The 14,643-nt window shown below is 43.0% G+C and overlaps 1 protein-coding gene and 1 long non-coding RNA gene across 2 annotated transcripts; both read right to left on the minus strand.

Annotated features, from left to right (window-relative positions):
• Positions 1-5,703: 5,703 nt before the first annotated feature.
• Positions 5,704-11,056, minus strand: LOC147475420 (uncharacterized). The gene is made up of 4 exons (XR_015209132.1): positions 10,932-11,056; positions 10,713-10,816; positions 6,509-6,678; positions 5,704-5,894 (listed from the first exon to the last, which is right to left on the minus strand). It is a non-coding gene; the product is annotated as an uncharacterized LOC147475420 (long non-coding RNA).
• A 2,080-nt stretch (positions 11,057-13,136) lies between these two features.
• Positions 13,137-14,612, minus strand: LOC147475421 (uncharacterized). Its single transcript, XM_086584000.1, has 4 exons — positions 14,179-14,612; positions 13,780-14,088; positions 13,606-13,707; positions 13,137-13,401 (listed from the first exon to the last, which is right to left on the minus strand). The coding sequence occupies exons 1-4, from the start codon at positions 14,542-14,544 to the stop codon at positions 13,309-13,311; spliced, it is 870 nt and encodes a 289-aa protein (XP_086440126.1). The 5' UTR covers positions 14,545-14,612; the 3' UTR covers positions 13,137-13,308.
• Positions 14,613-14,643: the final 31 nt, after the last annotated feature.

Consider the following 14,643-nt stretch of genomic DNA (forward strand, 5'->3'; position numbering starts at 1 on the left):
GGCTGCGAGGCATGTTCCTTCGACTAGCGCTGCTCCTCAGGACAAACATGTGGTTGGTGCTCCGTGATGTTGATTTTGCTTCTTGGTAAGAAATTTGGTTCGTGTTTGTAATGATCCTACTTGTTCTTCGCCCCTACGAGGGTTAAACATTAGAGCTGCGTTTCCAGGCTTGCCTGAGCAGTTCGCCCTTTTTGATACAGAGAACTGGTGTCCACGAAAGTGGCAGTTCGTTAATTCCCCCCCTTTTTGTTGTTCATCGGTCCGATCACGGATTTTCGGGTAAACCCCGCCAGTCGGGTGGGTTGAAACGGCTGTTTACCGACTGGCCGTAATGCTAAGTGATAACTTTCTGCTTATTGCTTATCTTTTGCTTGACTGTTTGTAGCTACTTCTCTTTTAATCTGTTTATTTGGTTTGTTTCTGAGATGTATTCTCGTAAAGCGTTATGCTTGTGTACTCTTGCTCGGAAGAGCGATCTAGGAGATGTAGGTGTCCGATTAGTGTAGACTTAGGGGGCTCGTGGCCCTGTGATTCCCTGAGGGCGTGTTGTTTGCTGAGAGCGTTCTTTCGTAGGTTCTAGGAGTATAGGTTCTCAACGAGTAAAACTCGGAGGGGCATGAGTTGATGACGCCGAAGCTGAAAGCGTTACGCTTTCGAGAGCGGTGTAGCCCCCGAGGGGTGCTGCCGCTGCTCGAGAGCATTTTCGCCGAAGTTGATCCTAGGAGTATAGGTCCTCAACTTAGCGAGATTCGAGGAGGCGATGAGCCCGTAAGCCCCCCGAGGCGTTTTGCTCGCTTTGAGAGCGAGGCGTATGTAGCCCCCGAGGGCGTCTTTGCTCTCGAGAGCATTCTCGCTGAGTTGATCCTAGGAGTATAGGTCCTCAACTTAGCGAGATTCGAGGAGGCGATGAGCCCGTAAGCTCCCGAGGAGAGCCGCTCGCCGCTTGAGAGGCGTATGTAGCCCCGAGGGCGTCGGCCGCTCGAGGCGTTCGCCGAAGTTGATCCTAGGAGTATAGGTCCTCAACTTAGCGAGATTCGAGGAGGCGATGAGCCCGTAAGCCCTGAGAGCGTTCGCCGCTTGAGAGCGATGTAGCCCCCCGAGGGCGTCTTCGCCTCTGAGGCGCGTTCATTTGAGTTGATCCTAGGAGTATAGGTCCTCAACTTAGCGAGATTCGAGGAGGCGATGAGCCCGTAAGCCCCGAGAGGCGTTCGCTTGCTTGAGAGCATATGTAGCCCCCGAGGGCGTCTTTGCTCTGAGCGTTCTCGCTGAGTTGATCCTAGGAGTATAGGTCCTCAACTTAGCGAGATTCGAGGAGGCGATGAGCCTGTAAGCTCCTGAGAGCGTTCTGCTCGCTTGAGAGCGTATGTAGCCCCTGAGGGCGTGCTGCTCCTGAGAGCGTTCTCGCTGAGTTGATCCTAGGAGTATAGGTCCTCAACTTAGCGAGATTCGAGGAGGCGATGAGCCTGTAAGCTCCTGAGAGCGTTCTGCTCGCTTGAGAGCGTATGTAGCCCCTGAGGGCGTGCTGCTCCTGAGAGCGTTCTCGCTGAGTTGATCCTAGGAGTATAGGTCCTCAACTTAGCAAGATTCGGAGAGGCGATAAGCCTGTAGGCTCCCCGAGAGCGTCGCTTCGCTTGAGAGCGTGCGGTGTAACCCCAGGGGCGTCTTTGCTCTCGAGAGTGTTCTCGCTGAGTTGATCCTAGGAGTATAGGTCTTCAACTTAGCGAGACTCGGAGAGGCGATGAGCCTGTAAGCTCCCCGAGCATGCGCCGCTTGAGAGCGTCGTAGCCCCCGAGGGCGGAGCGTCGCCTCTGAGGCGTTCTCGCTGAGTTGATCCTAGGAGTGTAGGTTCTCAACTTAGCAAGATTTGGAGAGGCGATAAGCCTGTAGGCTCCTGAGAGCGTTCTGCTCGCTTGAGAGCGTGCGTATGATGCTTGTGGTGCGAGTGGCTTAGCTTGGAGATTCGAGTAAAAACCGCAGTTTATGATAACAATCTTCAGTAGCTTACACTTGAGCTTGTAGTACATGTGGACATGAATTACAATACATAATGCAACTACTGGTAAAACTGTTTTAGTAAGTATGTGTTCCAAGGTCGTGGCAGCAACTTCCCTTCCTGGGTTTTAATCCAATACGCTCCATTTCCAACGACGCGTTCCACTATGTAAGGGCCTTCCCACGTTGGTGCTAGTTTAGAGTCATCTTGAGTTTTCTTCAAAACGAGATCCCCAGGTTGAAAAGATCGAGGATGTACTCGTTTGTTGTAGGATCGCTTTAGGACTTGTTGGTAGGATGCTACTCTGATGGCTGCTAGATCGCGCCGTTCCTCGAGGAGGTCGACCTCTCGAGCTAAAACTGAGTCATTCAGGCCCGACTCGACAAGCTCAGATCGGGTTGTCGTGATTGTCAGCTCGGTGGGGATGACGGCTTCTGTACCATAGCATAGGGAAAATGGTGATTCGCCGGTGCTGGAGCGAGCTGTAGTGCGATGAGCCCATAGTATGTTCTCGAGCTGATTTGGCCATTGGCTCTTGTTCTTTTCAATTTTCTTTTTCATATTCTCTAGAATGGCTTTGTTGTTGGCCTCCGCTTGTCCATTGCTTTGGGCGTACTGGGGCGTCGAGAAGGCATGAACGATCTTCCACTTAGCTAGAAACTCTTTGACTGTTCTGCCTTTGAACTGGGAGCCATTGTCCATCACCAGTGTGTGTGGTAAGCCAAACCGGGTGATGATATGAGTCCAAATGAAATTCTTGACATGTGATTCTTTGACGTGTGCCAACGGAATTGCTTCGACCCACTTAGTGAAATAATCTGTGGCAGCAAGGACGAAGCGGAAGCCGGTGCTCTTCTGAGGGATGAATGGTCCCATAATGTCCATGCCCCACATGTGGAATGGCCAAGGGCTCGCGATGTTGATCAATTCGCGGGCTGGCTGTATGATGTTGTGACCAAATGTTTGACATTTGACATATTTGAGGACATACGATTTGGCATCAATCTGCATACGGGGCCAGAAGTATCCTTGGGAGATCGCTTTGTGGGTCAATGAGCGACCTCCGGCATGATTGCCACATTCTCCTTCATGGATCTCGGCGAAGATTAACTGACCTTGCTCTGGACTGATGCACCTCAGATGAGGTCCTCCTGCGGACTTGCGGAATAACCTGTCATTCACCAAACAATAGCTACGTGCCTGGTGTGGAACTTTTCTGGCTTTGGAACGCTCATCTGGGAGTATGTCGTGCTGGATGTATTGTATAATAGGCTGCATCCATGTTTGACTCATCTGATCTTTAGAGAGTGGGCACAGGTCACTGATTGCCAAGATATAGTCTGCTTGGTAAGCTGGTCAATCGACCACTTCAATGGTCAGTTGCTTAAGGGCACAGTTCGGTGTCTGAGTGGCTAGGTATGCTAAGCTATCTGTGTGACGGTTCTCGTCACGCAAAAAATAGTGTACCGTAGCTCTGCTAAAAGAAGGAAGCAAATCATTAACAATTTGAAGGTACTTGGAAAGGTTACCTTCGCTAGTAGTGTACTCTTTTGCAATCTGGAGAACAACCAGTTGCGAGTCACTAAAGATTTGGATCTCCCTTACACCGAGCTGGATTGCCGCACGCATTCCCATTATTACTGCTTCGTACTCTGCTTCGTTATTGGAAGTTGCGAAGTCTATGCGGACTGCTTTTTCTATCATGGCTCCCTCGGGGGATACTAAAACGATTCCGATACCACTGCCTCCGGGGTTGCTGGAACCATCGACGTAAAGGGACCAAACTGTTTTTATGTTCGCTTTTGTGGGTGTGACCTCTGTTTCTGACTCCCAATTGGGGTCGTCGACTGGAAAATCTGCTAGAAAATCTGCGACGACCTGACCTTTCTGCGACGTGCGGGGGACGAAGTCCATGTGGTGCTCGCCCAATTCTTCGGCCCATATTGCCATCCTAGTGGTCTTATTTTCGTTGTGAAGGATCCTCTTTAACGGGAGATCGCTAAGTACTTTGATTGGATGGGCTTGGAAGTAAGGTCTGAATTTTCTTGCCGAGTATAACAAAGCAAGGACTGCTCTCTCTACGTGGGAGTAATTCCTTTCTGCTGGAGTGAGTGTCTTACTTGTGAAGTAGATCGGCTTTTCTGAATTGTGTTCCTCTTTGAATAGGACCGAACTGATGGCGAAGTCCGATACTGCCAGATAAAGCCCCAGAGTTTCTCCGTCTGTCGGCTTAGCTAAGACGGGGGGTGTTGTCAGGTATTCCTTGAGAGTGGAGAATGCTTGGTGGCATTGATCGTTCCATGAAAACTGCTCGCCTTTTTTTAGTATCTGTAAGAACGGTCGGCATTTGTTTGATGCTCTCGATATGAATCGGTTGAGTGCAGCGACCATGCCTGACAACTTTTGTATTTGTTTCTTTGTTTGCGGGTCGGGCATGTCGAGGAACGCCCGAATTTGGTCTGGATTCGCTTCGATACCTCGCTGCGAGACCTGATAGCCGATAAATTTTCCGGAGGACGCTCCAAAAAGGCACTTCTCTGGGTTCAGCTTCATGCCGGTTCGTCGTAGTCTGGATAACGCTTGCTCGAGGTGAGTGAGGTGGTCACCTGCTTTCTTGCTTTTGACAACCATATCGTCGATGTAGACCTCCATGGTATCTCCTAACATGTCCTGGAACATGTCAGTTACTAGTCGTTGATATGTCGCCCCTGCATTCTTCAGTCCGAACGGGAGAACATTGTAACAATAAATTCCTTGCTCAGTGATGAATGAGGTCTTCCCCGATCTTCTTGCCGAGTGGTATTTGGTTGTACCCACTATATGCGCTGCATCCATGAATGATAGCAGCTCGTGCCCACAAGTCTGGTCGACAAGTTGGTCGATTCTGGGTAATGGGAAGCTATCCTTTGGAGTTTCTTGGTTGACGTTGGTGAAGTCGACGCACAGGCGGACTGTACCATTCTTTTTTGGAATGGCCACTATGTTTGCTATCCACTCTGGGTAATCGACCTTCCGTATGAAACCGACTTATTTGAGTTTATCGACCTCGTCGTTGACTGCTTTTTGAAAACGTAATGACAATCTTCTAGGTCGTTGTCGAACTAGTCTGGCGTCAGGGTTAACGTTTAACCGGTGACATGCAACGCTAGGGTCTATGCCCACTACACCAAAACAGGCTATTTGCAACGGCAAAAAACCGTTGCGAATAATTTTCGCAACGCTTTTTAAGCGTTGCAAATAGGGCGTCGGTAAAGTGTTGGAAATATTTGCAACGGTTAAAAAGCGTTGCAAACGAAATTTTGCAACGGTTATTAACCGTTGCAGAGTGACAATTACTAATGGTTAAAAAGCATTGCAAAAGAAATTTTCCAACGGTTATTAACCGTTGCAGAGTGACTATTACTAACGGTTAAAAAGCGTTGCAAAAGAAATTTTCCAACGGTTATTAATCGTTGCAGAGTGACTATTACTAACGGTTAAAAAGCGTTGTGTAGTTTGATTTGTAACGATTATTGATGATGCTTTAATATTTATTTTTTGCTTTGCAACGGTTTACAACCGTTACTAATGTGTTGATATTGTAAAAAAATTATTTTTATTTTTTTTCTTGCCCTAAACCCTCGCACCTCCTGGTTTCATATAGAAACAAAGAAAAATACCAATGCTTTTTATACCATTTGACAAGTAAAATAAACAAACAAGCTTTGAAAAACATATAATATTCATTGAATCATATATATAACTTCAAAAGAGTTTTGAGGGTTACAAATTCAGATTTACTAAGAGTTACAAATTTCTATACGATTTTCCAAGCAATTCCAAATCTTCAAAATGCAATAACAAGCATTAGTGACAATGACTTCACTCAATATAAATCCTAGTGCCGCTCCACAAAGCCCATCTAATTCCAAAAAAATCACAAAACAAATAATGAACTCAGAAAAACAATCATATTAATTAAATTCATGCAATCAAACACACCCTAGTTCTCAAGCCACTTTATAAACAAATCAAGAGAGAAGGACACAAAAACAAATAGATTCCTATATCAACGACTCATTGTATATTTAGAACATACCACTTTTTACCTTCAAACATAACTTCTCGTAAGTCATATCTATCCAAAAAAAAAGACTTAACCATTGAATATCACCAAATAACCAACGGTGATTAGTATTTGAAGAAATAATTAGTGTTGATGCAAATGATGAATATCTTTGTATTATCTGTGAGGGCTTGCCGTAAATACAAGATGGTATCCGGTAATTAGATCGGACCAATATAAACAGCTAGTGCAATACTGAGAAGAAGTCGACACACTTTAGGATAATAGAAATGAAAATAAAATATGAAGTTTTCAATAAAAATGTCCAGAACCTTGACTTGATTGTAAACTTAAATATTCCTAGTACATATGAAATACTTCAGCCACTATTGAGTTTATATTTTTGGAAATAACTAACATAAAAGGCAATATAAAGAAAATAAAACAGTGAGAAAAAAACCAAGCAATACCTTGGAAGCAAAAAGAACGAGATCAAGTTATGAGAAAGTGAGTAACTCCATGCTTATATTGTTTTGTAGTCAGAAAGAACAGTTCTCCATCACATCTAGCCCCGGGCTTTATCAATATATCCAGCCTAAAGTGGAACGTTGAGACCTCCAACTGGTAAGGTCTAAAAGAACTGGGAAAACAATGAATAGAGATTAGTACAAGAAAATAGTAAAACACTTCCAATCTACAAATAAGATGCTCCATAGTATATATTAAAGCCTCGACATACATCTATGAGCAAAAGAATAAACTGAGGTTGGGTAATCTAGCAACATCTCATAACCTAAAGTAAGAGTTGCTCCAGGGGAAGAATTTAGGCTAGAAAGGTCCTCGCCCTCTTAGGCACATGGTTCTAAAGATTCAATCTCAAAGCGGTACTAAAGATTAGGCGTAAGCGGAACTAGAACTTGAATTCTTAGCCCCTCCTCCGTACCATACCAAGAAGCAAGTTCAGAAACGAAGGGGCTCGTCTATTATAAGTTATTAGTTGACGGAGCTATCTCGGATATCTCGAGTAAGGCGGGGACGGGTTTTATAGTTATAGTTCTATTTTTAGGAAGGAAGAGACTATCGGGGAAGCTCACTCGGCCGGACCCTATAGGCAAGTAGCAAGAAAAAGAGCGGGGAACTATATCAATCTTCGCTTGCCTTGCTTGGGGCTTGGTGGGATTCCTCGCTATCAATCAATAGAAGAAAGGAGCAAAGGAAAGGACGGAATCGACCATAAAAGCAACCATCGAGCTACGCGAAAAGCCGTATAAGCGTTAAGATCCGTTTTCTTGTTGAGTGAAAACCTTGTTTCATCAAATTGCACCTATATAAGATGGACGTAACTACACTCAACAAGCAAGGGGACTACAAAAGGTTAGTTCGGAACCACACAAGAAGCATGTTCTGGCCCCCTATCGATAAATGGAAGGAGCTTACGTTTACGCTTTTTATACCGGGTCGAATAGCGAGATTTCACAATCGATGGATAAGAAGGTCGGGTTATAGATTTCAGCCTTTTGAGGCCAGTTTTCCGCGATCCGCAGGGAATGTGGTTTGACCACTTTCTTTCAACATTCGTACTACTTTCTTTCTGCGATTCGATCTATTTCACTTGGCCAGCCCTACCCGAACTCGGGAATTAAGGAAGCTAAGCTGCACTGTAAAAACTCAGTAGTGTAGGGAAAGAATGGTACGGAAGGAACCTAAAAGGGGATTTCTTCATAAAGGAAGGATAATCGGAATGTACCACCGAGAAAGTAGACTCGAATAAGTGTCGAAGTTGGAGCAGCCTTTATAGAGAGACGGCACCGTGAGCGCTTTGTCATCTGTTTCGAGTTTGAAGGGTGGGTCAAGCCGGGGCTTGAATTCCGTGTAGTCAAGCAAGCTCACGTAGGAGCAACTAGGCTAACTCCCGCCGTCGCAAACATCTGAAGGGAGAATAAGTGTTCTTCTACTAAGAATCTATATTCAATAGGATCATATGAATTGCATTTCTCGTGGATATCGATCGGGACTACACCGAGAGATTTAGTGGAGCCTGTGAAAGCATATGAGGCTCATCGCCAAAGAAGATGCCACTCCTATTCATGAGTTGTTGGCCAAGCAAGTTAGTAGCACGTGTGTAGGAGCGACTGTAGTAATGGTTAAGATGCCCGGTCGAAGGTTGTTTTCTTTCGGGCGATGCTAGTTGAATGTAGTTCTTTCACTATAGGTGGTAGGGTGGTTTGCCCCTCACACTCTCTTGAAGTAAACACAAAGAAAGGATGCGCTTTGACTAACAAGGGTAGGTAGGCCCGATTCACCAAGCCAATCTAGATGAAAGAAAGAAACTACGGCAAGCAACTACGGCTCGATCTTCTTTCCAAGATCATCCCTTTCTTCCTCCGGCTTGCTACATCGCACGCAAGGGTGGTCGTAGATCGAGTTAGCTCAAGAGTTGCTTCTTTGCTTGTTGTGTCATTTGCTTAGGTGGAAAATGAATCAAGTAACTATTCTACTAGCTAAAGTGCTACAAGAATCCAACAAATAATTCCTATTATATAGATTCTAATTACTTTATCTCCCCTACTAAGCTGCCCTACTTGTTGAAAGAGTGAGGCGGTGCTCTTCGACCAACATTTACCGACCCCAACCGAGACTACAGTCCCATTCGGTGGGGCACTCATTGGGCGGATTCTTCGCCCGATCCCAAACACTCGATCGAATAAGAGCGGCATGAGAGAGACGACTCTATATAATGAAAAAAGATCGGGCTTGTAAGCCGCTGCAATGGACTTTTGTAGAACGCCTCTCATAGACATGTAAGTGCTATCTTTCTTATTTTATTGAGAAAGGCACGAAAAGCTTGAACCCCCGAAGTCACCCTTTTTTAGTTGGGTCATGTAGGTACTCTTCATGTTCCCTCAGAAGCTTAAGAAAGTGCCAACTACGTTGTCCCCGTCTCTCGGGAGAGGAGGCTCTTAGGTTAGGAACATAGGGGAGAGGGTATCGAATCGATGAGGCAGATAGGGAGAATTGGAACGCGAATACAAGCCAAAGTCAAGAGCGGGGTCCAGATCGATTGAAAATCACGATATCGATCAAGTGTCCGAACGAGATCGAGACCAAGAGATAGAAACCAAGATATGGATTCGAAATATAGGCTAAACAAAAAGGAAGGAGGGGTGATGTTCCCTGTTTGATGTTTGGTAAGTTAAGGGTTTCAATTGGAGAAAGTCTTGGCTTAGACCGGGTCGAAGTTAGAATGCTTTGAATGTAATGAAAACCGTGATTGGGAATTTGCCACCTTCCAGGGGTTGAGCGGTTATTTATCCCTTTATCAAACCGGAAATCAAGCTTGAACCCTCTTATCTTAATCTCAAGAGAAGGAAGTCAGTAATTGATCCCGAACCTACCTACCATAGCTACATCCAACTACAAAGAAGAAAGCTGGGAGTCCTTATACCACTAACAAGAAAGTAAGGAAGTCAAGATACATCTACAAAGCAAGAAAGAGATTCTATCCTACATTCGACTAGCTACCATAGCGATAGGACAAGAGATAGCTCGATCTAATCTATTCTTTGCTGTCCTATCTCTTCTAACCTTGAACAAACCTTGGTTGAGAGCCATAAGAGGAAGCTAAATAAGGAACTTAAACCGCCTATCGGGGATGTATATCACAATCGTAGGTCTACGATCGTAGGGCTTGAATGGCAGTCTTGCTTCAGGGGATCGGGGAGGGAATAGAGTAATGAGCTAGCCTTACTGAACCGACTTTACTGAGAATGAGACCGAGTAGGTTTAAAGGAAACGCAGCAAGCACCTTTAGAAGGGAGCTAGCCCGACTATAACTATACCTAGCAACCGCAGAGCCTATGCCACTAGGCGAGCCTATCAAGCCCCCTCAATTCCTCTGCTTTCAGACTTTCCATCGAATATGCCACGCTACTACAAACAAGATGAAAACGACTCGCTACTATAGATTACGTGTCCTCGGTTTATTGGGTATAAACAAATCTTACACAAGAGGAGGTCTAATATAAATATATAATAAATACTTAAATAGTAATCAATAAAAAATGGCATAGTTACGTGTCCTCATCATATCATACTATATTGTATCATACAAATGATAAAATAATGTGACCATATTGGGTACAGATGCTGCTATATATTTCGTGGAAGAAAGTAATCAAAGGGCAACACAGAGGAAGAAAAAAGTACCAACAATATTAAACTGAAACTTCTTAGCGTATACCATAATGTGCATAAGTTGCAAACAAAGTGCAAGTCTCGACATATAGTGTTTAAAAATAATATTTTTTTTCCATTGCAACTTTTCCTTTTCTACTCCAACCTGGAATAGTGGCAGATTATTTGAAAAGATGTGTGGCCGTGTTAAAGGGACAATGAGGCCAATGCGAGATTTTACACTACAATTTCTACCTTGACCTCCCCTTTGACAACATAGGGGCTGCTTAAAGTGTTTGGCTTGCAAACACAAGCATTTATTGTAACTAGTACTTTATGTATTTTATTTTCATTGATTTTCCTTCTTATTAAAAAAACAAAGCCATCTCATCCTACAAACAATGTTTCATAATCATTAGATAAACAAAAAGGGTGCACCAAAGTCGGTTTTCAAACCGCATATTCTTTATAGTCAACTATAAGAAAATTTTGTGTTATTACCTTTTTAAGACACCAAAAGTGCGAAATTCATCTTCAAGCTCTCGTTCAGTAACCCTTGGATTCACATTCCCCACATACACACGCGACATATTTTTCCACCCCTACTGTAAATATAAACACATAATTTTACTTTTATAATATTAGTAAATTAAAATTGAAATCCAAAGTCGAAACCAGCTGTTAATATTTGATTTAGAAATCAGAATCTATTTTATTTACCTTGTAATAAAGTATAATAGACAGAGAGAGCGCACGCAGAAAGGAAAACCTAACCAGCCCTTTCACTATTGAACCCAAACTTTGCTGCTAAAGTTCGAAGTAATCCTTCTCTGAGTACAGCCACCAGGGACTTCAAAAGCCACCAGGGACATGTGTAAAAAATTATATGCGATGACACTGGCATCTGATCGATGTCATGGCATCCTTTCTCGAGTGCCACCACCGGGGACTTCAAAAGCCGGGGCAACATGCATTCTCGCCATTAAAAGGAAGACAAACTTTAAGAAGGAAGCAAATAAACTGAATGTGATCAATTCGGTAAGTAAGTAGCATGAGAGACGTTCATAAGAAAATTAATATAAATACGCACGGTGAATCGGGCATTTAATAACGAAAATCACCTCAACAACATATTCGAAGTCGGGCTCCCCGTGGCCTAGGAACCCTTGAGGCATGTCGGACGAAGAAGCTCTGCGAGAGCCAAAACTCCTCATGGTCAACCCTGAAGGCAGCAAGTACAATGCGTGGAGCAAATGATCAAATCGGTCCGAGTTTACATAGCAACTAAGGTATGACTTGTGCAAAAGTGAGCATAAAGCTTATTTGTCTCACTGCAACAACCTCCTCCGGGATAGAACCATTTAGTAATGCAAGGCAGGCAGATTCGGGGCCAAAATGGATTAGCCAATGCTCGGAATAACCAGCAGAGTGAAGCGCCTCCATAAGCAAGCCCCGAGGGTTGTTCTTAATTTCTGCAATCTCCGCTTTCACCTTCTCGAGCTGCATCAGAATATGTAAATTACCAAGTCATAACAAAAAAAGAAGTATTTCAAGTATTAAGAAGAAAGAGAATTCCCAAATGTAAGCTTTAAATTACCTGTTCATTAACTTACCAATCTAAGAAAACAGGGTTTCTAACACTATCAATAAAAATCCAGTCCAAACCATTGTCCCTAACTCTGTAACTCCCAAGTAAGAACAATGTAAAACCACAGTGATCTCCTACTACGTAAGATTTAATGCACTTAACCGTTCTGACGATGGAACAGAGTAAATGAGAGCAGAATAATCACATACATGCTTGTATGAATCTGCGCGCTCAATAGCTCCATCACTAAGCAGACCCTAACAATATAAATAAACATGATAAGAGCTAACAGATTAGCTAGGACGAAAGAAATTAATCAAAACAGGAGCATTTGTATCACGGTCTAACTTTTGAACCAAGCTGGGATTCTGCAATTCAAACAAAAAAAGAAGTGGTTATTTATGAGTCATGCCACAGTAGAAGGGAAGTGGATTCTCCAAAATAAGACATACCTATTCTTACCATGACAGCAACACTCATTCCAAGGTTCCACCATTCTCCCTCCTCCTTTATCCGGGCTTGGGACCGGCAGCGCAAAGACTTTCACTACTTTGCACTGGCGGAGTTAAAAACGGGGTTATCTCTTCAACCTGCAAAAAACATAAAAACTTTCATAATATAACATTCAGACAATAAACATTCTTATAAACCATCATACCATCATAACAAGCTATAGTGCACAAGTTCGTTATGTCATTCTTACATCTTGCAAAAGGCTCTTACCATTACTTACAAAAAACATACTAAAAAAACCAAAATAGATGAAGTTTGCATATCCCACACAATAGATTACTCATACTGCAACCTTGATTCAAGCCAAATCAAAGGCCCCCCTTCAACAAAATCACTAAGGTCCGAGCAGCCAAATTGAGGTCCATCATAAATAGGAGCATTGGGAACCAAGACTTCCTCGATGTAGATCTTTTTCTCCCCTCTAAGGGGCCGGTTCCGCCATGGCAAATATTAGGGGTGGTTGTCATAACATATCCCCTAGCAACCGAACACCATCTCTACCTAATAGGGTAACCTTAAGAGGTGGACTCAACATTTCAACAGGAGGGTTCAGGGGAGGGTTCCAGGAGGGTTCACGGGGAGGGTTCGCAGGAGGGTTCACAGATTCAAACATATTCATTAAATTCGCTGAGACGGACGATTTAACCGAGTTGGAGCCAACATCGGTTCGGGTGTTGTATCCCCACGCATGGCGGTTGACTATTCGACATTCCATTGTTGGTTACAAGCTTAAGCATATCCTGACAAAATGAATGACAAAACTAAGAATTATATATATGATGAAAGCAATAAGTTTTTTATTTAAGGCAAACTCACCATCAACTCTAGCTATGGAGGACTTCATCTCACTCATTTCACCCTGAAATTCAGAATTTGATGAAGACCTTGCTTGTGCTAACATCACCTTCGCAATACTTGTACGTTTTAATTGCTTCTTAGAGAGGTTAGAGCTGATTCCACGAGTCCTACTCCTTTTGTCCGCTCCTAAAACTTCGGTCAATTCGTCATTATCAAAATCAAGATGAGTTGCACTGCCCTCTCCACTTGAAGTTGCACTTTTTCTTTTCTTTTGAGTAGCCTCCACCAATTCTTATAGTGTTTTCCATGGAAATTAGTTCAAAACTAACAAGTTAGTACAAACTTAAGGTAAATCAGTCGAGAAAAAATTGTCTATAATAACAAAGTAACGAACTAACAGCCTGCACACTAGTTCGTGCATCATTTACAAAGGGAAATACTATGTCAAAGACTTAACAAAATTATAGTTGGAACTCAAGTAAAATGCAAACTCACATAACGGGCTCGAGCGCTCTCCAAAACAGTTCCATTACGACGTTCATGTCCTGCTTTCCAGCTGTCTACCCGTCCGTGTATCTTGTCAGGATTTTGTTTATTCTACATGTACATTGGTAAACAATTGTTAGCATATCGTGATCAAAATTTAAAAGATTATGGAAAGACACCTACCATTTTATGCAACATGTTGGCATACGTATCCCGCCCAAGTGTATGTCGAGAATCATTCAATTTTATATTCTCACCATTCTTCGCATTTCTTGCCATCACTTCAGAAGTGTTCTCATATATTACAAACTGTTCCCAATGATTTGGATCAATGCCAGCTGGGCATGCGGCAATTTGTTCTTCCAAGGTCTCCAACTTATTCAATATATCTTTTCTCAAGACCCATTTTCCATATCTAAACTTAGTAGAAAAGTTTTTTTCTGCATGTGAACGAGCTAGTGCTTGGTCGACATTTGTAACTTCAAATTCACGCTGTAAAACACAAGTTATATAGTAATGTGAATGAAGCTAGAACTCAAAATGTCTAGAATGCATTAAAAAAAAATTAGAGGTAAACCTTACCATTAAGGCATTCCAAACCTTATCCTTGAATTCAGGATGTACAAGCCTCCAATCAGTGTAACTAACTGGGATACGAGCTCGAATGAGACTACCAGCACGAGTATTCCATCTGGAGGCATTATCACCAACGACAACACCATCAATATCAATCAATACAGGTAACTTCCTAACATTTTCTGATTCTTGCACGTCGCCTGAAGGCTGAGATGCATGTGAAACTGAAGTAGAAGGTTGTGATGCATGTGAGGCAGAACCAGAAGGTTGAGATGCACTAGGCTGTGGTTGACCTGATACCATTTCAAATGAAATCCTAACATATATTGCAAAATAGTCTATTAGTAGTCTGGTACTGAAAAATATAATCATGAAAGGTGAGAAAGAAGAATAAATAAAAGTATATACACAATTTAATCCAAACAAAAGTATTTCATTACCTTATCATAGTTTGGAAACTACAACAATTAC

This window comes from Coptis chinensis, chromosome 9, assembly GCF_015680905.1.
Source record: "Coptis chinensis isolate HL-2020 chromosome 9, ASM1568090v1, whole genome shotgun sequence".
Lineage (NCBI taxonomy): Eukaryota > Viridiplantae > Streptophyta > Magnoliopsida > Ranunculales > Ranunculaceae > Coptis > Coptis chinensis.

Excerpts from the sequence above, each read along its gene's own strand:
- LOC147475421 (XM_086584000.1), bottom strand. The coding sequence starts at position 14,544 with ATGATTATATTTTTCAGTACCAGACTACTAATAGACTATTTTGCAATA. Across the intron at positions 14,089-14,178 it reads AGGTTTGGAATGCCTTAATG|CGTGAATTTGAAGTTACAAA; the intron begins GTAAGGTTTACC and ends TGTGTTTTACAG. Across the intron at positions 13,708-13,779 it reads CCAACATGTTGCATAAAATG|AATAAACAAAATCCTGACAA; the intron begins GTAGGTGTCTTT and ends ATGTACATGTAG.